At 39.8% G+C, this 26,663-nt stretch overlaps 1 protein-coding gene across 1 annotated transcript in view; it reads right to left on the bottom strand.

Annotated features, from left to right (window-relative positions):
- Positions 1-26,663, bottom strand: part of CTNNA2 (catenin alpha 2) — a 418,638-nt gene that overhangs the window by 365,195 nt on the left and 26,780 nt on the right. Inside the window, 1 exon segment of the mRNA XM_030948202.1 lies at positions 12,838-13,033. Coding sequence (XP_030804062.1) covers positions 12,838-13,033 — 196 coding nt within the window.

Raw genomic sequence — 26,663 nt, 5'->3', positions numbered from 1 at the left:
CATAAACCCCATCTTGTCCCACCCCCAGCCATGGGCAGGGACACCTTCCACTATCCCAGGTTGCTCCAGGCCCTGTCCAACCTGGCCTTGGACACTTCCAGGGATCCAGGGGCAGCCACAGCTTCTCTGCACAACCTGTGCCAGGGCCTCCTCACCCTGAGAGAGAACAATTTTTCCCCAATATCCCATCTACATCTACTCTAAACTGACATATCTTCTCCCTTGTCCTATCAACAACTACCATTTTTCCCACAACTTCTGTGTTCATACTAAAAATTTGAAATCTCTAATTTAAAATAAATCTTTTCTTCTTTATCCAAAAGCTGCAAGGTTGCACCAAGGAGCACATTCAAAATGAGCAGAATAGTTCATCACCAAAGTAAGAAACTGCAGTGGAAAATGTTAGGAAAAGTTGCTGTCTTTCTGGTGAACTGTGCATGGTACATTCATTAAAATCATTATTGTAAAAAAGGACTAAAATGAATGGAACTGACAAAGAAAAATCCCTAAGTCCTAGTCCTTGAGTTTAATCATTTAATGGGTTTCTGCATAACAATTTATTAATTTCAACAGAGCTGTCATTAATAAATTTAACATATCAGGTACAGAAGGGAACAACATTTGAAAAGCACCCAAAATTCATGGAAAAGGAAGCACACCAAGAAAACCACTGTGGCATTAGGCACACAGATTCAACCATTCTGGATATTATTTTCATCCTGGTGCTTGAAGAGGCTCACAAATACTGTACAGGAAAGCAAGTTCAAGGGTAGATTCTATCTGTGCCCAAGGCACTGTGAACCAAGTTCAAAATCATAATTAGAATCAGTTCCATCACTCTCTATCATCATATGAAAAGAAAATACCCAATAAAGAGTTTATTTGAAATTGATATTTTTTTGAGATAAGCTTCAGTTCAAAGGGTTGATATTTTCCAGCACGATGCATTTTCATAACAAAATTTAACAAAAAATCCCAGTGATCTGTGAAAAAGAGGGAACAGCAAGTTGATAATGTCAGCACATGGGAAGCACTGTGAGGAGGGGGAAGGATTGATGGTAACATTGATCAGTTTGGTGGATTATCAGCTCCCTGTTTGTTTTGAGGGTCACTTTTGTGTTCCTGCTAATTTACGCTTTTCCTTACACTTTGATCCTACCTGAATGTCTTGAAGCACTAAGAGAAGGAGGGAACACTGCTTAATCTAGGGAAAAAACATACCTAAAAGTAGAAAAAAAACCTTCCCACAACCCCAGCTGGAATTAAGAGGACAGGCACGTTAATGCTGGGCAACTGAGGGTTTGCAGCCAAAAAAGAGAAAAAAAAAAGAAAAAATTAAATACAAAAATTTAGAAAGATACTCCTGTAGGAGAGAGGATGAGAAAGGAGAGAAGCAGATATGGGAGAACCATCAGCACAGGGAAAATCTACAGTATAGACTTACAGTAAGAAAAAGATGATAAAGAAGACAAAATACAGAGAGAGCATCTGTAAGTTTACACAGAGAAACAGACTGAAGGTACAAGAGCACTTTAAAAAAATATTTCAATTCTTCTATTAGTTCACATAACCTGCACACATTGTTTATAATAACCTATATTTGAGATTCAACACAGTTATTTTTTTGCCATAAAACAAATTACCAAAGATTTTAAAATCATGCTCAAAGCCTCAGCTTACATGAAGATTAAGTTTATCTTTCCAAAATTGGGAACTATGTTTAAAAATTAATTTTTGCAATTTTGACTTGGCAACATTTCAGTAACCTAAGAATTTATTGCCAGTTTCAATGGGAATTCACATACATGCAGTGACACCTATGTGCTAATGTAAGAGCTCCCTTATATAACCATACTCATTGCTTGAATGTTTAAAAATTGCAAGAGCTTCTGTGCAGAGAGATAATGAGATAACTGAGCCTCATGGTGTGAATTTACATTCCAGTGCAGAGATCAAAACACAAAACCAATCTATAGCCCTCCATCAACACCCAGAAAGGCAGATTGCTGTGTGCACAGGAAAAGGCTCATAAACAAGACACGATTATCATTAGGTTTGTAATGAGAACAGAAAGAAATGAACATCAGTCTAAGCCTGTATAGGTAATAGAAAAAATGATGGTTGACTGTTAAGACTGTCCTTTATAAATACCTGGGCATGGCAGAAGGGATGCTGAGGGGAATCAAGGCTGGAGATGGCTCTGAGCAACCTGGTCTAGTAGAAGGTGTCCCTGCCATGGCAGAGCATTGCAACTAGATGAGCTTTAAGGTCCCTTTCATCCCAAACCATTCCATGATTCCATTATGTCCATCCTTTTGATTTATGTCCATCCTCATCCTTTGTGAGTGAGCAGTCACAAAGGATGAAGAAAATGCTGAAGTACTACATTCCTTCTTTGCCTCAGTCTCCAACAGGAAGAGGAGTTGTCCTTCAGGTACCCAGTGCTCTGAGCTGAAAAGCAGAGATGGGAACAGAATGAAGCCCCCAAAATTTGTTCTACTCCTGTTGTGAATGAATGTGTAGAATCCTTTTTTATTGGTTTTCTATGGCAGCAGCCAGATTTCAGTTCTAGCTGGGCTCTGGCCCTTGCCATTTTCTCTCTGCATGACCTCCGAATGTCCCTGTAGCTTTCCTGAGCCACCCGTCCCTTGTCCCTTTTCACAAAAGTCACTGACTCTCCTTTTTTGCCCAAGTTCCACCCAAATTCTCTGTTCAGATAAGTGTTGAATAAATAAAATAAAGAGAGATTTAAAACCATAAAGTCCACCACAAACAGGTGAAAGGAAGTAGAGGTGACATATTTCCCGAAGAAAAAAACACGTATTTCGTCACATAGTGTAGAAATCACATAATATGAACAGAGGTTAACAACTGACTTATCTACAACTAAAATACAAAAAAAAAGCCCAGATCTCAAAGTCAATTGAAACAATTATAGCTGAATGAAATTTGCAAACATCCAAAATCAAAATCAGTGGAGAGCCTACAATTTTATTTTTAGTAGGCATGAAAATAATTCGAAATTCCATCAGCTATACAGAACAGGCTCTTTTCCCCATGTTCATATATAAACAGCAGCTGGAATATCTCACAGATCTAGAATCTAAAAAGAATTTGTCTCTGATAAAGGGATTAAAACAGAGAACAAGATAGCTGGAGATCAGAATGCTATAATTTGACACTTCTCAGAGGAAATCAGTGCCTCTTATTTGATTACAACATTTTATATTCCCTCACTCTGTAAAGTATTACTGGCCTTTGTAGTATGTGAAAAATGTACTTCAGAAAAAGACGTGTTCAAAATGGTAAATAGAAAGGCAATAAATTAAAGCCTTTTATATACTGACTAAGCATCTTTTAGGACTCAGATAATAGAAAGTATATTTCAAATTTTCATGCTGTCATTTTTAATATTTCTCTTATCGAATACCGCTTTCTGAAACCATATCCAAAATTAAAGCCTAATCTGTATGGGAGAAAGAAGCTTTTATACAACTTTTGAAGTTGGATGACTGCCATGGAAAATGCAGTCAAAAAATAAAGAACACAGAACAAAATGAACTGTAGGCAAATAGGAGGACTGAGCAGTGGGGCAAGGAAGAGTCCCAGATAGAGCTTAGTGCCCCAAGGACTGCCTGCATCTTTCTCAATAAATGCCACTGCGTAATCATAGACTCATGAAATGGTTTGGGTTGGAAGAGACCTTACAGCTCATCTTTTTCCATCCCCTGCCATGGACAGGGGGACCTTCCACTAAACCAGGTTGCTCCAAGCCCCATGCAGCTTGGCCTTGAACCCTTCCAGAGATGGGACAGTGTCTTGGTTTAAGACCATTTATAAAGTTGGACGCTCCAAAATGAGCCACCTCTGCTTAATTCCAACCAATCCCTTGCCACCAGTAAGGAAAGATTATGAGGAGATGTAAGTGAAAAAACAACTGTTTACTAACAAATGGAGCAGCAACAGACAAAAAACAACACTAAATAACTGCTAGGTACAAAACTACCCAATCTCACAAACCTCATAGACACAAAGAGAGACCCAAAACGTTGGAATGGGCCTTCCCAAGATGGCGCCCGCCTGAGGCGGCCTTGAGGCTAAAGGACAAAGGGAAGATGGCGCCACACCCGTCCCCTCCAAAAGGGTGACTGCGGGCCCCAGGAAAAAAGAGACAAAATGGCAGCAACCCATACCAGAGAAGCAGGAGCCCAAATAGCAGTTCTAGAGGCAGATAAAAATTTTCCAGCTCACGTGGTGTCCGCGTTGCTCCCGCTGCTGGTTCCCGCCATTTTTACAGGCTCTGCCACAGCCGCTGTGGCGTGAGGGGATGAGACGAGCGCTCTGTCCACACAGGACACGGCGGACTACAGTAAATGCAGTGCAACCCCAATGAGAGGGAGAGAAATGATGAGGAGGACTCCATTTTATTAGAAGGCTAATTAATTACTTTATTAAACTATATTATTCTATCCTATATTACACTGTATTGCATTACATCTACACTGAATCTGTCAAGCGCTCAACCGCACCCCACTCAGCCGACAGTCCCAACACACACACACTTGCCAAGGAAACAAAACACCATCACTCTGGGTAAACAATTTCAATATTGCATTCTACTTTGGCACAACACAGGCACAGCAAATGACATAAGAATTGTTTTGATCATTCTTTTCTCTGCTTCTCTCAGGTTCAGAGGTCCCACACAGGACCTTGCTGGCTTTTCTTGCTGCCTCTAGAGCTCACAAAATTCACCTCAAAACAGTTTCTAATTACAAAATGTATCTTTACCAGTGGCTGTGGCTGCAAACAAGCACCCTTGAAGAGAAGCTCCCGCCTTCACAAAAGCCACCGTAAAAGGAAGAGCCTCGGCTCCCACAGCTCCTCTGGGCAACCTGTGCCAGGGCCTCACCACCCTCACAGGGAGGATTTTCGCTTCAGACCTAATCTAAACCTGCCCTCCTTCAGTTTAATGCCATTCCCTCTTTCAACTAAGCAGAAATAACCACTGTTAAAAACTGAATTCCTTTGTGCAATTTACTCAACAGAATGAAATTTTATTGTAAGTTTGTTAGTAATTCTTTATTTTGTGTGTGTGCAATCATCAATCATCACAAAGTCATTCTTGCAATTTTCCAGTTAGTTTTTGAAAAACTGAAAATTCACTGTTCAGTGGCAGAAGCATAAAGCAGTGACCAAACCTTAAGCTCATCTCCTTGACTCTTTCTCCCTTCAGTATGCTACTTCCCAATTTAAATATCCCAGACAAAGCCTCTACACCATCCTGATCTCCCACCAGTTTCCCTATCCTTCATCAGACAGCTGGTGAAACATTCAGTTCCTTCGCTCTGCTAAAAACTTCCATCACTGACCTACACGGTCATCTGAGGTCACTACTGTGCCAGGCTAAAAGGAATTTCCTTCCAAATACTTTTGATCTGACAGACTAAAATAACTGATTTTCCAGTTCAAAGATGACTCAAAATTTCCTTTTTATTTCCTCCTTTTTTTTTTTTTTTTAATGTTGAAGAAATAGAATTTCAGTTCAGAACTTCTGCCTAATGAATCAACAGTGATTTCATTTCCAGCACTCAGCTGGGACTCAGAGGAAGTTTCAGTAACACATAAATCAGAACAGCTTCAAAAAGAGAGGTCAAGATTCTCACCCTGTGGTGCTCTGCAGCTTCACAGAATCGTTCTGAGGGGTCAGGGACTTCAGCTCCAATCTCCACACTGAATTACGCACAGAGGGGACACAAATACAAATTTCATGCATGGAGGAAATCTCCTTGCAGAACATTGCTCATGGTTAGCTCAAAACTTAATTGAAAAGGCTGTACATTAAACGCTGCTGAGGATTACTCACTGTGGATTAAGCCTATCCAGTCTGGGAATTACTGCTGGAAGACAGAACAAGGCAAGATAACTGCCTGTGGTAGCTATCCCAATTTCTAAGATTTTTTTTTTCTTTTAATAATTTTCTTAATTTAAATCCTAGTGAAGCTATTCTCCAAATTTGACCTGAATCCAGAAATTTAATGCATACTAATGGATGGTGGAGTTAAATATTTACTGCAAAACATGGCCTAGTTACAGTCCCTTGATAGGGATTTTTTTTTCTTTTAACTGTGCTGCATTTCTGTAATACTTTCTCAAATAAAACCTTTACTAACAGTAATACTTCTTCTAAAAGAACAAGCAGTAATTTCAGGATTTGATTTTAATATTCAAATCAAATGTTTCTGGAGGAAACACTACTTCCCTATCTTTCAGTTTTGAGTATAATTTTATTTTGGACAACTATCAGAAGCTGCCATGTTAAAGACACTTTATTCTGATTTATCCTGATATAAAGCCACAACAGTATAAAATCTTCAAGAAAGACAATGTAAATAAACATAGGATAAGAAAATTGCCAAATGTATTAATTTATATTACTTTTCAAACTTAAACCACTGCTTTTCCAAAATCTGTCTCAAACTGACATGTTCAGGCAATATATCAAACACCAACTACCCCTTATAACAAACACACCTGGGAGATGGAAGTCACTTTCATAAATTTAAACTAACATGAGCTTAAACAAAACACTGAGAAGTGAAATTAATATCAGAAAAGCTCCAGCCAGGACTAAACAGAAATAAATCTTTTGGAAATGGTGGAGAGAATAGAAAAGAAGTGAAGATCCTTGGACAGCCAGCTGGCTTTACCAAGAGCCACTATCATCAGCAGTTCTCCCAAAAAGCCTAAATCTAATGTGTACAGAAAGTCATAAAATTATGGAATGGCTTGGGTTGGAAGGGACCTTAAAGGACTATCTAGTTTCAACCCTCCTGCCATGCCCTGTATGCATTTCATTTTTTCTCCACTTTTAGTTTTCTCCTTAAGGATCAATCCTGATCAGGAACGGAGTGGAGCAGGACAAGACATTGGTGTGGTTGGGTTTGTTTCACAAAAAGATAAAATACTTCGTGTTAGAAGGGATTTTGAAGGTTACCTAGCCCATCCCTTGCAATGTGCAGGGACACCTCAACTAGACCAGGTTGCTCACAGCCCCATCCAACCTGACCTTGAATAATTCCAGTGATGCAGTAAGCACTGTTATCATATATAATGCAACAGTTCTATTGTCATTACATTGCAAGAGTTCCATATTTCTAGAGTTTCATACCCCCTTGATGTTTCTTGTAGGCATCTCCTCTAGGCACCAACTCTTTCTCATCCTCACAGCAGCCAACTGGCACCAGTTCCCCCCAACCACCCAATCCACTCTTTTATAACACGCTTCTGAGTGGCTATAGCTGTGGCCTGTTAACATCAGGCCTGCTCCTAATCCTTAAAAATTGGCTCAGCTGCAACTCTTTAGGGGGTAAGATTACTTTCCATACTACCTTTATTTACTTATGTTCTATCCCCCTACAAAGCATGACCTCTTTGGGCAGACAGTTCCAGTGTCTCACAGAATCATAGAACAGTGAGTGCTGAGAGGCTGATGTGTGTGGTCAGCCATAAATATAAATTATATACATGTATATTATACATGTATTATATACATGAGCTGTATACGTGTGCTTGTGTCCATGTACCTACTGGAAATAAAGGATCAGTCTCATTCCTGCTTCAAACTAGGGCCATGGAGCTGCAGCAGCCTCACTCCTGGTTTTGGGAACCCCTGACCCTACTTTTCTCTATAGCAACTCTTGGAGATGCTCTACAACATCTGCTTTTTCCTCATAAGTGTTTTAAATCATTTTGGAGTAGCAATTTTGTTGTCTTTCTGCAGCTCAAATTCTCAGAGAGCTGAAAGATAATTAATGGATGGAAAAGAGTCTGAAAGAGCCAGCATTAGCATGGAATGGTACTTAGGGGCCCAGATTCTCAGGAGGAGCATTGCAAACATGAATAACAATTGAAGTCCCTTCCATATGTAACAAGCAATTCAAACTAGAAAAGGAATATTTTTTTATTAACAAGGTAAGAGTTTTCAGGCCATGAGTCCAGTGATTTGCTGAATAGAAAACTTCAAATCTTTGTGCTAAAAGCGTTCAGCCCAGGCATGAGCCACCAGCCAGACAAAAAGCAAGTTGCAGGGCACCTCATCATAGATATTGGAAAAAAGAGAATATGTTTATTGTACACACAGGTTCTTTCAAAAGTGCAGTCCAAGATTCATTGTCCCATTAAGCAGGACTGCCCACATGCCCCACTTCACCTTTCAGGATGAATAGAAATTCTAGTTTGCCTAAAAAAACCTGTTTTTCAGTAATTTCTTTCCACAGACGCTTTTTCCACTATCAAGAACTAGAACATGCTAACTTCTGTAAGGAAAAAAAAGTTCCCATATACTTCAGTGAAAAGGTTATAAATAAGCATAGGGAGAGCATATGTTTAAGTGAAAAGATCAGGGATTTTTTTTTGTCTAAAAAAACAGGTTATCTAGATTCTAGATTCTCTAGATTTCTCTAGAAACCATTTTGCATAAAATTTAGTTCTAGTTTTAAAATTTCATTCAAAAAAATTCAAAACTAGATGGTTAAAAGCATTAAAGCACTAAAAATATTAATTTTGGTCCTGTCAGAGAGAAAAAAATTGCCAAGAAAGTTAAAGTCACTTCCATGTCTCAGAGACATTCATCCACAATGTCAAGATAGTCACAGAGCACACAGGTCACATTCTTTTTTACAATGTCCATAAATCTGCATGAACAAAAAATTAAGTCTACCTCAACTTTACCCTGTCTTCAAACACAAAAAATATCAATAGGTTTTTTCTGTCCCTTGATGAATTTCATATTGTGGTGTAAAATTTTATCTACCATGCTTGAAAAGCAAAACAATTTATAACACAACAACCAGTGGCTGGACTAAATCATGTTTCTAATGGAAATTTCAGCTATATGCCAGAAAACTTCCAGGAAAATTACATTAAAATCAGGCCCTCACTAGCACATACCTACAGACAGAAATTGCCAAAGCCATTCACCAGAAAGAATAAATTTACATGAATATAGACTATGTCCTTGTGTTGCTTTCTGCAGCATCCCAGGCTGTGTCCTAACACATTTAATCAAACTGGAGCCCAGTGGAACTGCAGTTCTTGATAGATTTTTGTGTCAATCATGGCCTGAATTTCTCCTCCATAGGGAATTTCCTTGCTCTCTACTGATCAATAAAAGATCAGTTGCATTTAGACACTTATGCTGTGAGTATAGCATATGCTGTATTTTAATTCCTGTGAGTTTATCTTCACTTCCCTGCACTTCTCAGGGTTTGTAGCTTCACTCTTTATGGTCATGGAATCATGGAATGGTTTGGGTTGGAAGGGACCTTACAGATCATCTGGTTCCAACACCTGTCTGCTTTTCCTTAATTTATATTCCTTAATATAAAAAGGCATGAATGATAAACTTCCACATTTCCCAGGTCTTCTTTGTCCCCCATCTGGGAGATCTTTTACACAACTTTGACAGCACCAGAATAAACACCCACAGCAAAGCATTCAATGGCCCAGCAACTGGACAATCTCACTGTGGTGGTTTTGAAGTGTAAGTGCTCCTATCATGGAATCATTGTGGGATACAGAGATACACAGGGATGAGCTTTAGGCAGCATATCTTTTGTGTTGGGAAGGATGTAAGTTTGACAAGAAAGTCTCACAGATATGTGTGCTTGGCAGAAAGATTTTTGAATGTAGAGTCTGATGAAGGAATAGAGATGGAAGCAAATTTTGATAGAGAAGAAAAGAATTGCTGAGCCAGTCTTACTGGATAACCAAGGAGACAAAGGGTGTGTTAGTTAGAAGGGGTTTTTATGACTTAGAGCAAAGGATAAACCCACCTCAAACAAGAAGATGTTTTTACCAAGCAGAAAGCACAGGCAAACAAGTCAGCAAATGTTGCAAGTAGAAAAAAGGTCTCAGAATTTTCCACTTCAAGAAAACTGAAAAACAACTTCTAGCTTAAACTGTAATGTATTAACTTCTGGTGATTGGAGAATAGCAATATGAATATGGTAATTACAGTAGTTATGATAGGCTAGAGATAACATTTCAGGTATAGACTGGTTCTACTGTATGAAGATGCTCAGCAAAGAAAAGTCTATAATGCATTGTAACCTAAACTCAGGGTCTCCAGGCCTGCCTGCAGCTGGAGCTGACAGCTGTAGGCACAGGCTCTGTCACCCACCACCCTAGACTGCTGTGACATCTTGGATGGAATAAACTGCATTTTGAAGAGCTGCCTGGAGTCCCACATCCCTCATTTAGGTTCTTACACTTCTGGTTTTTGCTCTTTGTGTTTTTAGAACAGGTTTCATAAATCAAACCCATTTATCACCGAAGTCTTCTACAGCCAACAGAAATGACCCTTCCACGCTACAGAAGGAACAAGAATCTTAACACCATGGACATTCTCATTCATTGCAAAGCATTTTGCACTGATATAAAGCATTTGTTCCACACCTATCAATGGAAAGCAGGAGTCCCTGGAGTGAATTGCTGCCTTTAGTAGGACACAACACTACCCAGCAACGCAGGGCAGGAAATGAAGAGCACACCAAGAGCCAGCTGTAAGTGCCGCAGACATTTTTAGGTTGACGATGTAATTATCCCAGCTGGAACCCTGCCAGGAAATCAGCCAGGAAAACACAGCCTCAGTTCATTAATCCAGCTCTTTATGCCACCCAGCTAAACATATCATTTCACATCACACCAGGGCTGCTCTCATTTACACGGCTCGTGGGTGCTAATAATGGTGTGTGGTATCTCCTGCTCTCCTCATTATGGGATCACGTTGAACAGGCCCCAAAAAAAGCTGCTCCACTTTTCTGACAGGCTTTTTTTCCCCAGCCTGGAGTGTTGACAAGAGATGAATGTCTGTGTCATTCTGTGTAATTCTGTTTAAGATCTTTTCCCTCCTCTCTGCTTCTTCATTGTTGTTTGGGTTGGTTTTTTCTAAATATAAGTTACGAAAAGTAAAAGTCTTTTTGTCATGTAAAAAGACAGAAATTCAGTCTAGATAAAGAGTGTGCAAGTTTAGGTTGATGCCTCTAATTCAGGAGAAGGCTCCTGAGGAGAAGCTGAGTCAGCATCACAAACTCAAAAGGGAAAATGTTATAAATTCAGAGAGCACATGGGCACTCATGTCACAACTGAAGATGCTGAGCTACAACTTGACACAACACAAAATAAGTCATGTAAGCAACAGGAAACTGAAGTAGTTAACAAATAAAAATTAATGCCAGAACAGCCAGGCATAAGCATTAAAAATCTAAAAAACCCACCCAACCAAAACCCCACCATCACAGCAACAAACACCCAGCAGAAAAAATAACCAAAAAAACCCATAAAACCCCACTAGAATACTGGAATATCATTGAACATAGAGCACACAGCAAATACTTAACTTATTCTGATGTACTGACAATTGAATGTTTAAGAAAACCCAAACCACACAGGAACATGAAAACAGAGAGGAAAGGAGGAAGAAATACCCTCAGGAGAGAACAGACTGGAATATTCACTAATCAGTGCTTATATACACAAAATTTAACCCTGCATTATTCTCTTATGATCACTTCAGTCCAATTTTTGTAAGATAAAAAAAAAACATAGTATGAGTTCTAGGGGAGTAACTCACTGAATATCAGTATTTTACACCCAAATCCTTTAGACTCCCTTGGAAATCTCAGTTGGAGATCTCTCAGTCTTGTTCTAAAACCCAGGGCTGATGATAATGGCAGATGGTATCTTTAGATTGTAGGAGTTACAATGGAATAAACTTGAAAGGTACTTAATTCTGCTGCAATAAAAATAATTACAAAGTCAATAAAACTGAAACATTTTGTCATAGGCATATATTGAAAACATATTTTTCCCCTACCACACAGGTAAATTTGAAAGCACCTCATACCCATTTTATCTTTTGAAAGAAAATTATCAGACCTTGTGAGTATCTATTTATATTTTTAGGCTTTGATGCTATTTTTTTATATATTTGAAATCACAAGTATTTCTATGCTGCTCTTCTATCTGGTTGATAATTGTTAGATTGTTCAGAAACATATGTACCATAATCCTAGTGCTACATTTGCACCCACAGGCTTTAAACAACTGCTCACATTCAGCCAAGTGAAAAAAATCACATCATTTTGTCACATAGAAGAATAAAAACCAGGCTGAAATGGAACAGTAAGCTTTGGCACTGGGCAAAGCTCTACTCCCATCAAGTATTTTTTCCTGTTGGAACCCTGGATGCTGAGAATTTCAGACTTTCTGTGCTGCCAGGCACTGACCCCCAGGAGAACACTCATTTAACCTGAGGCTGTGGAGAAGGCTTCCAAAATGGAATAACAGAACTGGGATTGTGGATATGGAGTTTGAATAGAAATGTGTAATATCACATGGCGGAAAACTTAAGAGTTTAAGGTTTTAGAATATAGTAATATATATATATAAAGCAAGATGGAGGTTGTAGGGCACAGGCTGGTCCTTCTTTACCTTCTTCTTCACCTTCTACTCCCATGGGTTTGGGTGGTTTTTATGTAATTGGATAAAACAGTCTGCATTGCAGGGCACGGGTGGTTGGTTATTGGGTTAAAAGTAAAAATAATTTAGGTGTCATTTCTTAATTGGACAGTTTATCCTTAAAAGGCCTTGTAGAGAGAGAGATGGGGCTCCATTTTTACCTTGTTAGTGAAGTGCTGTAGAACTCACCCTCTGTGAGACTGTAACACAGATAAGAACTAATAAAGATCTGAGTCCAAACAATAAATACCATCTCACAATTTAATCCCAACCTTGGCAGAAAAGAAGAAAAAGAATTCACATTTTCCCACAAACCTTGTTTTCGAACATCATCTACAGCAGCAACCAACTCCTCCTTGAGATCCTGGCTCTCTTTAGCAATTTGGTCTCCTTTTTCCAAGAAGTTCTGAGTGGCCTGCTCCACTGAGGCAGCCAGAACATGAGCCTTCTTCGAGCGCCCTTTCTTCTTGCCAGACGGTCCTTTATTGCTCGTGTTCACCAGCGTCGTTACCTTTGGGCAGGAAAAACAAGTTTTTGTCAGTTTCAACAATCCTCTATTTATAGGAACACCTAATTCAATCCTCACACTATTTTCTGTGCCCTGGAAGGGATGTTGTGGCCACATGTTTTGAATAGATAAAATTGGAAGTATAAAATCCAGCGGCACGTCCCCCAAAAGAGGGTTTTTCTTTTAACCTCTCCTCAGTCTGGGCTAAGCAAATCAAAGCCAAGCAGCAAAAAGAAAAAGATAAGAACCAGGCATGGCAGGGCTGTGGTGCCAAAGCATCGTTTTTGTTACTTGTTTTCATTTTTAAAAAATGAAGACACTGATAAAATGGAATCTGAACACACAAGGGTCAGAAACCACTCAAAAAGCAATTGTCCCTTGAGATAATGTCCTGGCAGTGACATGCAAGTGGTGACAAAAGCATTGTGGCTATTTTCCAGACATGAAAGGTACAAAGAGCTCCCCCTGCAAAGATTATACAGGTTAAAACTCTTTGCCTTAGTGCTGCTTCACTGTATTCCTAATATTTTGTCATAAAACCACAGCAGGCAGCAAAATGATCCTACCAGTATTTAAACAGAAGGAAACTGCTTCCATGTTTGCAGAATCTCCTGAAGGAATTCTTTATTGAGCTGTCAATAAACTGATTAGAAAGCTTAAAATCACAGCCCAGTGTGTACATCCCACAGCTGAGTGCTGGCAAAGAGGGAATCCTGCACGACTCCAGCAGCACCAGGCTGCTGCTCTGTAAAACTGGAATGTTGAATTTGGTATCAGCAGGTGTTAAATGCACCAAAAAATGAGCAGGGATGCAGTTCTCCCTAACCAGGATACAAACCAGGGCATCTGTAGTGTTGTATCAGTGTTCTAAACCACAAATTTGCTGTAAGAAAATAAATGCCTTTGTAAAAAAGACATTTCACTAAAAACCAAAAGATTCTAAAGCAAGTATGAAAATTCACTGTCGTCTCATTTCTGTTACCAGAAGAGTGACAAGGTCTGTGGTACAGTTTTGACCAAAAAGTCTTTTACCACACTCTTTGTGCTACTTTTTTTTTCTTTCAGCCATTTTTTTTCCAAATCACATTTAAAAACTACAGACTGTGGAAGAATAAATATATGTACCTATATCTATAATCAGGGCTTGAAAATACCATATGGATGCATTGGGAGAAAAAAAAACTAATCCAGGGCCTCCTTTCAGGAAGGAGTCTGCTTGGCGACTGGAATGTAATATTCATCCATCATATGGTTTGGGTTTTTTTTTCCACTGTTTGTATCTAGAAATAATATTTTCTTTATTAGCTTTCCCTTGGAAATATTCCTCATGAAATTTCCTGAAGATCCTTTCATAGTTGATCATTGTCATTGGCATCTAGCTATGGACACCTACAGAAATGCAAATAATTCTAACCCACCACCAAACCATAAGAAAAGTTTATCCGAATTTCCCAATGTGGAAATAGTTATAAATAAATTGAAATAAAACATTTATTACTATTTTCTTTAGGGCCTTTTTGAAATAAAAGAACTGCTTTTTGTTATGCCGCTTAATATGTAGAAATAGATAAAAAATCACTTAAATTGTGATTGCGCTTAAAATCTTCTCAGTTAAGAACTTCTGTGTAGAGCAGATGAACATGTGCAGGTCCTAGAGAGAAGAGGATCCAGTACTAGCAGAAAACCTTTGCCAATGCTCTGAGCTGCTGAGTCCACAACTAACGCAGTCCACAGGAAAATCCAAATTACCACAGAAGATGGAGACTTTTTCTACCACTTATCATAACTCATATATAGGAAACAGCATCCCCAAAGTCAATCCTCTTTTTCAAAAGGGAATACTGGTGTATTCTGTTTTAGCCCACTTCATAGATGTTTTGCTGCTCTTTTTTTTTTCTTCCTTATTTTGTTTCTACCATTAAAAAATAAGTTTCCATCATGGCAAAAGGTGAGACTCAAATATAATCATGGAAAAATGCCAGCAAGAGAACACAAGATCACAAACGGTGCTAGAGGCTTTGTTTGGCTCTGTGATTTGTAAACTTGAAGCAAAGGCTTTAAAATTTTAAACAAGATCTACTGGCATGAAATCCAAAAAAAGGCAACATCTCACTACCCTCTGATCAACAGCATTCAGATGAAACAAGGAGAGAAATTTCCAGGTGGGGCTAGGACATTCCCTTGGAAAAGGAATTCTGGATTCCAGTCTCTGCACCAACAGTTTGGGTTCTGGGTAATACAGAGCTCCATAGGAGAAAAACCACTCATAAAAACTGGAAAATTGCCATTTTACCCACCTTGTGTCAGCTTCTTTAAATTACATTAAATTACGAGTTAAGAGGCTAAAAAAGCAATCTCTTGCAAAATAAGAATTCCTGTTACTTAAAGTCAGCTGTACTGGGACAGGGCAAAGGGGAAGGAAGGCTTCTGACACCAGTGACAGAAAAATCCATGGCATTCAACTTCCTTCCTATTTTTAAAAATCCAATAACCTATGAATTTATATAAATTGCATGAAAAAAAATGAAGCAAAAATAGTAATAACCTTTTATCTTATTAAAATAGCTTGGTTTTTCAGCAGGACTTTCAAGCTAACTGGTTTATTTTAAATATCTTACCCCACCTAAAGTGGTACAAAGGAAAGAATGTCTCTATCAGCTTCTGTTACTAATTAATGCAGAAGTCACCCAAAATTCTGTACAATTATCAAATATATCACTTGATAATTACCATAAGCTCATTTGGCAGCCTTGTAATGATCCTGGCTTTGTGATCACACTAGGGAACCTTGCTCTCTTATTTTATTAAAGAAGCTTCACACAGTCCTAGCACAGATCTCTGCTGGAATAACAGAACTTCACTAATTAATAGTTCAGCCCCATCCTGAATTAGGGCCTCCTTACCCAGCTCCAGCAGCACAAAAGAAAGGTGAGGATGCCTTTGCTAAAAGGAGAAAATTCTATTAACATGGATTTCCCTATGGCAGAGGTCAGGTGTGGGCAGGGAACGCCAGAAGTGAAAGCGGCCAGAGCTGGATCACACACTCATCAAATCAGCAGCTCCAGCTCACACAAGGACATTCCTGGCTCTCTGAATTTAACTGTCTTCCCTACAGATTTCTGAAAGGGGTGGGCCACAAGTTTCAGAGTTGTAATTCTCCCCCTTTGCCTTCTCTTTGCTCAAATTTCATTAGTTACCCAAGACTTTCCATAACCACAATAAAGACAAGCACATATTGACAACTCTTGAAGCAAATATTGATAGACTTTTTTTTCCTTTTATTTTCTTTTTAATTATCTTGCTAATCCTTATGTTTTCTCTCTAGTCCCTCACACAGGACAGATGCCTTGGTATTGTGCTTTCAGCGCAGATTGAGTGATGAAAATATTGAGAGCAGCCCTTTGGAGAAAGGCTTGAGGACACTGGTGGCATATGGCACAGGGACTGGACCAGGTGATCTTTAAAGGTCTCTTCCAGCACAAATAATTTGATGATTCTGTGATTCTACACATTTAAATATCAATGACACAGGCTGTTGGGAGTTCTTCTGAGAGTGGACAGCATTTATATGTTTCCTTGCTTTTTAATAAAGCAAAGCAGGCAAATCAAATACAGCTCTGAAAACATTATGAAAACCATTCAGACAAATACTTGGCTCTGGTTGTGACAGTTGCAATCAATGTAAAAGAGCTTCTCTGAAGGATGACTAATTATTTACAAAAAAAAAAAAAAAAATTAAAATTCACTGTTGTCCCCCATGCCCCTTGTATTTTCAAGTAAGTATCATTTGTTCTTCCTAGTGGCATTTTTTGGATGTGAACAGCTACGAGCAACTCCTCTCTTCTCATGCACTCATAGGTCACCAAGGTGCTGGAAACACTCAGTGACCTGAGCAAAGACAGCCCTGACATTTCACATTTCAGTGGAATGCCCTTTTTTTTTTTCTGGATATCAGCTGCCCTTCCACTCCACTGCACCCTCTCATTGCCTCACTGGCTGTACATCAGTCACCCCCTGAGAACTCAAAATCCTGCTGCTTCCAAAAGAAGTTTGCTGCATCAAAGGAAAAAAAAATAAATCATTACAACTGTCTGGAAACACAAAACATCTTCTTCCAAAATGTCTCATGGCTGGGCTTGGTTTTTTGGGATTTTTGTTTTGGGTTTTTTTTTTCCTTTGGCAGAAGAGACCTTTCAAAACACCTGGAAAGAGAAGCAGATTGTGTTGGGGGTTACCTGGGAAGATCTAATTTGATTCCCTGCTCCAAACGAGGTAGAGAACAGAACTGAGCACTGTGTTTGTGACCTTCCCTTGGACCATCCGGCAGTACAGCAAACAGGGATGGGATTTTGCCATACAAATTCCTGGCTCTGCACACCAAAGACTTAAGTTATGATGTGGCTCTCCGCAGCAGCTCATTAGCTGATCCCACTCCAACTGCAAGGTGTTATTGAGCAAAGTACAGCAGAAAATGCTTTCAATAACTTTTCATTCACATACAAAACAGAAAAGCAGCTAAATTGGATTTTTTCCACATTTCTGCAGAGGAGAAGATAACTTGCTGGTTTTTTTCCCATATTTGTGCTTATTTTCTAGTGCCATACAAAAAGAAGGCTTTTTTCCCCTATTACACCAATATGTGTGAACACAGATGTTCTGCTGAGCACAATCCAGTCTGTAACATAACTCCATTTTTTGATAATAACTGTTCTTCAATTTTCCCTATCAACTTGACTAATTTGCCACTGTCCTTACCCCATAAATCATAACAGCTTACATAATTAACTCTTGTCATTATCTCCGCACGATTAGCACCAGCTGTCTACCTAATTCATAGAACGGAAATTCTCTTTCTATTCTATGTGGATATTTGGATTCTCATTGATGAGCAGAACTTTGCCCATCCACACTGAGTTCCAGGGGTTTAACCCAGCTTTTTGTACTCCTTCCAGCTCCCCTCAGTGTTTGCAAACACCTGGGGGTGAGAGGCATTCAGAAACAAGCAGGCTCCTCTCCTTAATACAGAAATTATTGGCTGGGGTGCTACAAAGTGCCAGTGCCACACCTCCCTTTTGGCTGGGAAGCACCCAGATAACTGAGGCAGCACTGATTAGAGCCAGGATATCTTTATATTTTAATCCTCAGTGTAGCTTGAGGACAGCAAGCAGCCCTGATTCACATTTCTGCTGCCAAACACTGATTCCTGAACAAATCTGCATATTTATATTCTGCCCACATGATGCACCTTTAGGATGTAATTTGGAGATAGCAACACCGTTGCTGCTAATTTTTATTTTTCTTATCAGTGCTCCCACCACAGGAAGAGGTTTACATCCTGGCCAACGTGATTGAATATTATATAAGGCACTTTAAAAGTTCTTCAGCAAGTATTAATTCTCAGTGGAATTTCTAACTACTTGTTATGCTATCAAAAAGAATAAAAAATAAATAAACCACCTCACACTTACTTTCCTCCTACAAATCTTCACGAAAAACTATCAAAGATGTCTACAACAGACATACAAGCCTGAAATATGTTTTCACAAAACATATTGTTAAGAAAAAGAAGACTAGAAAAACACAATTAAATGAAGAATCATGGTTATGTTCCTCCTACAAATCTTGATGAAAAATGAAGGCACAAAAACCTGCAGCATGTTTTCACTGACTCTCCCATAACTGAAACAAGAATCAATTTAAATTAAGCTAATAAAATGTCTCCCATAATACAATTTGTCTCTAATTTTCAATAAATTAGACGCAAAGGTTATTAAATTCTCCTTTTGTGACAAATTTCTCCTGTTAATTGGCACTAAAGGACTGTGATGCTATTTAGAAGCCAAATGTGAATTCCAGGAATTACCTGGTAGACAGGAAAAAGAGATTATGTTAATATTCCAGTCATGAAAGACAGAAGATTTCTATTCCTCAGGTTTCCCAAGGATTCACTTGCTCCTTACATTACCTTGAGGTTCCTCACACCATCCTATTGTCAGCTGGTAACTCCAGGACTTCACCATCTCTTGGCACTGGCAGCACAAGCAGCAACATCCATTACTGTCCCCTCTCTGTGCTGGCAGGATTGCAAAACCTCACTTTTAACCACTAAATAACCCCATTCCTGAGCACGTGCTTCCAGTATTTTGTTAGGATTTTGGCAATTCCAGCTTTTGCCAAGAGAGAAAAGCTGAAGCAGGTGTTTAATTGGAGCAACTACACATTCTTTAGCAAAACCATTGGCTTAATCTGACTCCTAAAAAATCTGTTCAATGCCTTAAAATGCAAGAAAATGATGAAAGTCAAATTTTAAGATTTTCCTCTCGATGTGTAATTCATTGTGGGTTTTCTAATTGCACAAAAGGGCTTGGTCCCAGTCAAGTCCAACAGCCAAAGACAGCACAGAATCCACAGATTTCCATAATTTCATGTTTTTATGTTACACCAAAGCACATTGGGCTGTACCATTTCAAAAATTCGTATCTATGCCTTGTGTTAAACATGCATTTTCTCTCATCTCTTTCTTCATTATACATAAGAGTATTTCATGATCCCACTAAGATGAAAAGAGGAACAAGAATTCCTCCCCAGACAATGGCCTAATTTTGGCAGGATGACCACCTGAGGGGTCAGGCCATGAACTGGGGGGGCACAGCACTGTCATGGGGGTAAGAAATGTCTTGGGGGTAAGAAATGTGGGTTTGAAGTTCCTCAGGCTCAGCAGAGAAGTGAACCAGGTCTTCTTCCTTCACAGGTGACCACCTTAACACCTGGGATATTTCATAAGAAGGTGAGCTGCAGTGTTCTTGGGCTTGAGGAATGAAGCCCATAAAGAAGAATGAGCCATTTTTTAACCCTGAAGGAAGATTTCAAGCTAAGTCCAAGCAAACTTGTGCTCTCTTAATCACCATGTGATGTAAGCTCCCCTCTGCAGGCTCAGAGTTCAGCATGTAAATTCTGGAAAGGGATGAGATTTCAAAAAGCTCCCTTTCACATCTCTCCCACAACATCTTCTAAATCTCACTCCTAAGCTTCTCTCTTCTCTTCCCCATGTGTTGAAAAGGAGAACTAATCATGTAACTTCTGTTTATGGATTACACTCCCAGAGCTGGGTGCCTAAACGGACTTGGCACCTCCAAACCTTCGAGTCTTCCAAAGCTCTAAATCAAGGATCCTTCTGGGTTTTATATAGCAGAGACTGAATTTTAATTGGAGCAACATTTGGCAAATCCTTCCTGCTTGTGATCCTGTCACTATCTTCCTTCTGTTTCTCATTGTCCAAGTGAGACAACATCACATATCCATGTGGGAACTTAAAATGCTGAAACCACCAAAGGCAAAATTATTTGGCTCTAAATGATCATCTCCGTGCAACTCAGCAGTGGTTTAACAGACCACAACGCACAAAACATTCCTTGAAAGATTAAAACATGAAGTTTATCTTACCCCAGCTAAAAAAAATCAGAAAGCTGGAATCTACCTGATAATCAGTAAATACATATTAAATAGAGTGACCTCAAAGCAGCCAAAAATGTCAACTTCCAGTGCTGTGTTAAATGATCTTGGCAACCACTGAGCAGTAATTGAGGATGAAGTAATTTTTTGCATTCAGTAACTTTAGTTAATTTCTCATAGTAATAAGTTATTACTACTGCAAGCCCCTGCTGACATCTGTTATTTTCCTTGTTAATTAATACAGTAAATGTCACTGATGCCATCCATAAGTGCGTGTTTTTCTGCAGTTTTACCAACTTTTAATTTTGGGAGAAAACTTTGTTGCGCTAATTTTGGATGTAGAAGAAAAGCCTTCATCATCTCCAGTTTTCTGTCAGGATAGGAAGCCCCCCAAAAAAGCTGCCCACAATCTACGTGAAGGATAAATAAAAAGTACAAATCAAAGTATAAAGCAACACCACATAACTCTAATTAAACTCCAGTTCCTTGCAAAACTGAACACAGCACTAGTAGTCAAGCTTACAAACACATCACATGGAATATGTGACATATGTAGTCAATAGCTATGTATTAGTATCACAACATTAAGTCTCAAAGGGTATCAAAAATAAAAGATTGATGGTATTATGTAGGAGAAAATCAACAAGCAAGTTTTCATTTCCATACTCAGTTATCAGCATTAATCAATCAGAAACAAAGCTACCTTGGCCTAAATATTATTAAGTGGATCCTCAAAATCTCAACCAAAAAAACCCACACAAAACAAGACAAGGAAAACACACACATCTGTAGTTGAACTAGAATAAATGCAAGTGTATTTGTACTCATCTCAAAAGTACCAAGTCACCTGAGAGCTGTAAACCAAAAAAAAAAAGCCAAAAAGCTATGTGGCATCACACTGCCTCCCATTCCACCAGCAGCCTTTATTTCTCCTTGTTCTTTAGCAGAACAGAGAACAAATCCAAAGGATCTCAGACTGATCCAAGGAAGATATTGCATTTAACCACATGAGGGCACACCACACTAGAGTAATAGAAAAACTCCTGTGAAATCCCTGGATTCATGGTACTTGTGTTGTTTTATTGGATCTATAGGAGAGCACAAGCCTTGGCACTGTAAACAGCACATGCCTGACAAAGGGAAATCCTTAGCTGATATTTAATGCACTATTTTCTTGCCACTTGTTGGTTTAAAAATCTGCTAGCAATCTTACAAGCAGCAGTATTTAAGATGCAGTTATCAAAGGAACTCAACCACAGAGCAGGCAGCAAGTTGTGCTGGCTAGGGGAAAAAATTGAAGGAAAAAGAAAAAGTGAGATAGAAATTGCTTTAGTGAGGTTCTACAGCTTTTCACAACCAGTTCTGGGGTTGTGGACTCTCTACCCCTTGAAGTGGCCAGGGCCAGGCTGGAGGGAGCTTGGAGCAACCTGGGATAGTGGAAGGTGTCCCTGCCCCTGGCAGGGGGTGGAACTGGATGATTTCAGTATCCCTTCCAACTCAAACCATTCTAGAATTGCACTAAGGAACTAAAACACCTGCAAGTTTTATTTCCTACCTTACTAGATACCATATCTGGAATAGAAACTTCAATATTATCTTTCTTTAGGCTTTTTCTCCAATGACTCAGACATTGTACGAGGAGAAATAACACAAAAGAATTTAAATAATCCTGTACTGGATACCAAAATAAGATAGCAGACAACTACAAAGGCAGGTAGAACAATATTTAAGCTTCTCAAAGGCAGCTGATCTCCCCAGGCTGGAGAGAGGAGTTGCTCCACAAGGAGTCGCTTCCTCAGGGTAATGTTATTGTTTGTGAACTGCCCTAAACAGCACTGAAAACAATCTCATACATCACTAAATACCAAAGGCAAACGATTCCCAGGAGTTTCTGTTTCAGTTAATGTAAAGTACTGTAAGTGAAGGAAGTAAAGTATTTCAGACATATGTGGTGAGTTAGTGCTCTGGTTTCTCTGTAACAACTAATATATCTTTTTTTAATGAAAACCTTGCCCATAAAGAACAGCAGAAAACAGAAGCAAGCAATCTTCCACTCTATATATACATAGATTAAATTAAAACTCCCCCAGAACTGATACTACTTAATTTTCTGGGGGGTCTATTCTGAATATTAAGATTAATAATGAAATTAACTTCTTCTTCCTGCCATTCCATTGCACTCAGGCTTATGTTAGAACAGTGCAGAGTATCCTGGTGAGACTGCAAATCCAGAGCACCTATGAAGTCCCACTCAGTAAGGCAGAAGAGAGTATTCCCTGAAGGATGCTTTATTTAGGTTGTTTATTTTGCACATTTCACACACTGTATAAAATCTCCATCGCCAACGTAAAATTCTCAAATTAGCACAGAATCACAGAATATCCTGAGCTGGAAGGGACCCACAAGGATCATCCAGTCCAGCTCCTGTCCCTGCACAGACACCCCAACAATCCCACCCTGTGTCTGGAGCAGTGTCCAAACTCTCCTGGAGCTTTGGCAGATTGGGGCCTGTGCCCATGCCCTGGGGAGCCTGGGCAGTGCCCAGCACCCTCTGGGGGAAGAACCTTTCCCTGAAACCCAAACTAAACCTTCCCTGGGACAGCTCCAGCCACTCCCCTGGGTCCTGTCACAGGGAGCAGAGCTTGGAGCTGCCCCTCAGGAGGAGCTGCAGACCCTGACTCTTCTCCAGCTGAACAAGCACAGTCACCTCAGCCACTCCTCATATGGCCCCCCTAGAGCCTTCACCATCTTCATAGCTGTTATATACATCATCATAACTCCATTTAGGCTGGAAGGGACCTCTGGATATCTAGCCCAGCTCCTCAACTAACCAGGGCCACCTTCAAAGTAGGATAAGGATTTGTTCCAGTACTGCAATGTCTGGTTTATTCATCAGTGTCACTGTCATATTTTCTGAAAAAATCCTCTTGCCCAGGATTCTTCTCCTGGAAAGCTGAGAAGCCTCAGAGAAAAAGGAAAACAATATTATCTCATTTGATTCTCCTGTGTTTTCCTGCTTTGGAATGTGGTTTGGAGATTGTTTATCCAACAGGTGATTGTTTCATTGGTTTCATGTGAATTGTTTTGACTTAATGATCAATCATGTTCAAGCTGTGTTGGGACTCTGGAAAGAGTCACGAGTTTTTCTTTAGTACTTTTCCAGCCTTCTTTAAGCTTCCTCTCTGTACTCTTTAGTATAGTTTAGTACAGTATTCTTTAATATAATATAGTATCTTACAATAATAAATTAGCCTTCTAAGAACATGTAATCAGATTCATCATTCCTTCATCTGGGAACCCTGTGAATACAAGACATGAGCCCCAAAAAGGACTCAGTACTGCAGATGTGGTCTTAGAACAACTGCTGAGAGGGGAACTCTTGCTTACCTTCACTCTCTATTATTCTTATGCTAACCCCACCAAAACAGCTCAGCCCCATGTTAACGTGGCTCTCCAGTCCCATGTTCTGAATTTTCCAGCAGACTCTGACATTCTCCCTGCAGGGCAGTGCTCAGTCAGCCTCTACCCAGCCCACATCACAGCACCAGGTGACTCCATCCCCCTGCAGGACTCTGCACTGGCTTTTGCTGAGCTTCCCTTGGTTCTGTCAGCCCATTTCCCCACCTGCTGAGACACTCCTCACGCCAGCCCTACGTCTTGAGCGTATCAACCTTCCTCCCAAATTGGTGCTGTCTGGAAATTTCTTGAGGGTGCATTTCACCCCTGCCCAGACCAATGACAAGACATCAAACAAGGTCAGCTCAATTCCAAGCCCTGCAGAATTCCCTTGCAATTGGTGGCCATCAATTTTCCACCCCTACTATTGAAGTCCAGAAGTCCAGCCAATTTTTGACCTCCTCTGTAGTCCCCATATCCCCTGAACATTGTAAAGAGACTAAGAAGACAGAGCCTGTATTTCATCTACAGTTAGAAAGCAAAGCCTATATTTCATCTATGTTTCTTTCTATTGTATATCTTTTCACAGCAATACAGGAAAAAAAAACTATCCTAAAAAAACACCACCAGAAAAAGAACAGAACTGTGTTATTACAAACAACTTGTGTGAGAGATTTGATGGAGTCTGTAGAAAGGTTCCTTAGGATCTTTTTGGTTTGTTTTTCTTTTTTTTTTTTTTAAATAATAACAGACTGAGCTTTCAAGTCATTACTATACAGCTAAAATGAGACTCAAAGATATCTTTTGATGGTCATGCACAGGGTGTATCTGCCATTGGAGATCGACCACCTCATCCACTTTGGCTGGGGGGGGTCTCACATCACTTTCCAGTACAGCATATTTCATGAATTACAAGGGTATGGTGCTAAGCTGGCACACAAACACAGAATCACAGAATCATGGAACAGTTTGGGGTGGAAGAGACTTTAAAGACCACCTGGTTCCAAGTCCCCTGTCACGGGCAGGGACACCTCCCACTACCCCAGGTGGCTCCAAGCCCTGTCCAACCTGGCCCAGGACACTTCCAGGGATCCAGGGGCATCCACAGCTTCTCTGGGTAACCTGTGCCAGGATCTCACAGGGAAGAATTTCTTCCCAATATCTAACCTAAATTTCACCTTTTTCAGTCTAACCCATTACTTCTTATCCTACCACTACAGTTCCTGATGAAGAATCCCACTCTGGCTTCCCTGTAGTCCCTTGGATACTGGAAGGTGCTGTGAGGTCTCCACACCATCTTTTCCTCTCCAACCCCAACTCCCTCAGCCTGTCCTCATAGGGGAGGTCCTCTGGTCCCCTTCTCAACTTGGTGGCCTCCTCTGGACTTGTTCCAACAGTTCCATGTCGTTCCTATACTGAGGGCACCCAAAATGTATCCAGCACTGCCAGTGGGGTGTCACAAGAGCAGAGCAAAGGGGGACAATCACCTCCCTCGACCTGCTGGCCACACTCCTTTGGATGCACATTTATTTTGGAATTTCATCACTAAGGATGTGCCAAGGCAGAACAGATGCTAATTCAAACAGCCTGTTGTTTAAAGACAGAATTCCAGACATGGCAAAAGAGAACATTTCCAGAAACCTCCCTTGGTCAAACTTGAAGTAAGCACTGGCTTTCTCCCAGGCTTCTCCAGGAACTGATCCATCTCTGTCCTCCTCCTGCTGTTCTAGATATTTTGTCAGAAGAACAGAGAGCAGCAACATCATCCCACACAGAACTAACAGCCACTGTTGTCCCACACACTCCACAGACAGATCTGGTTGAGGAGACATCAACTCTTCTTTTTTTTCCCCCTTTGTTTGTTTCAACAGAACCATGAGTAATACACGTAATTATGCCACTGCATATGGCACCTAAACCTGCCTGATCACCCCAGCACCAGGCATTTGTCTGCCTACCTGATCCCTGAATTTGGGGTTGTGTTTTTCTCCCCCATGGCACAGTTCAGGCTGTTTTTCCCCTCCTGCAGCAAATTAAATACTCCCTCCTAACCCACTGTCCCTTGCCATTGCCACCATCAGCACTGATTTTCTGAACAGCAGCACAATAACAGGAACTCTGGATTAAACTTAACCCTGCGGGGAGGGAAACAACAAAATCACAAAATTTGAAGGGCTGTAACCTCAATCGGCAGCGACAGCCAAGAAAAGTCTTAGAAATGTAAAAGAAAAGAATCTGATATATATTCCCAGCACTAAGTGGCAATTGGCAGCACAGAACAGCAGGTGCCAAGGAGAAGTTGGTGTGTCTGAAACACAAAGTGACATTAAATTGGTTTTCAGCTCATTCTGACTAAAGCAAAGAGACACAAAATAAGCTTTTTACTAAAATCCAAATGCATTAATTAACACTAAATATATGGACTTCAGGCTGTATTTGTAAGAATAAGCTATTTAACAGAGATGTCATCCTTAACAGCATATAATTCCATACTACATTTTAGAAACAATTATCTCAGTAGGCTATTACTGCTAAAAATTAAAAAGGAAAAAAAGAGATCTTTTCAGTCAGCTTCTTAACAAGCACGTCTAAACTGTTTTCTTTAATTATTAAAAGGAAAGCCTTTAAAAAAATGCCAAAATTCTCCAACACAACTGTTAAGAGTACACAAAGCCCTGTAACACAAATTTCCTTTCCCACAAAATACTGCTCAGGCAAAGAATGGTTGTTCCTCACAAATGCTACTCAGAAATGTTGAAAACCACCCAACATTAAGTCTTTGGGG

The sequence above is a fragment of the Camarhynchus parvulus genome, chromosome 4 (genome assembly GCF_901933205.1).
Source record: "Camarhynchus parvulus chromosome 4, STF_HiC, whole genome shotgun sequence".
Classification (NCBI taxonomy): domain Eukaryota; kingdom Metazoa; phylum Chordata; class Aves; order Passeriformes; family Thraupidae; genus Camarhynchus; species Camarhynchus parvulus.
The sequence above is the reverse complement of the archived record's forward strand: the minus strand, read 5'-3'. Positions and strand labels throughout refer to the sequence as shown.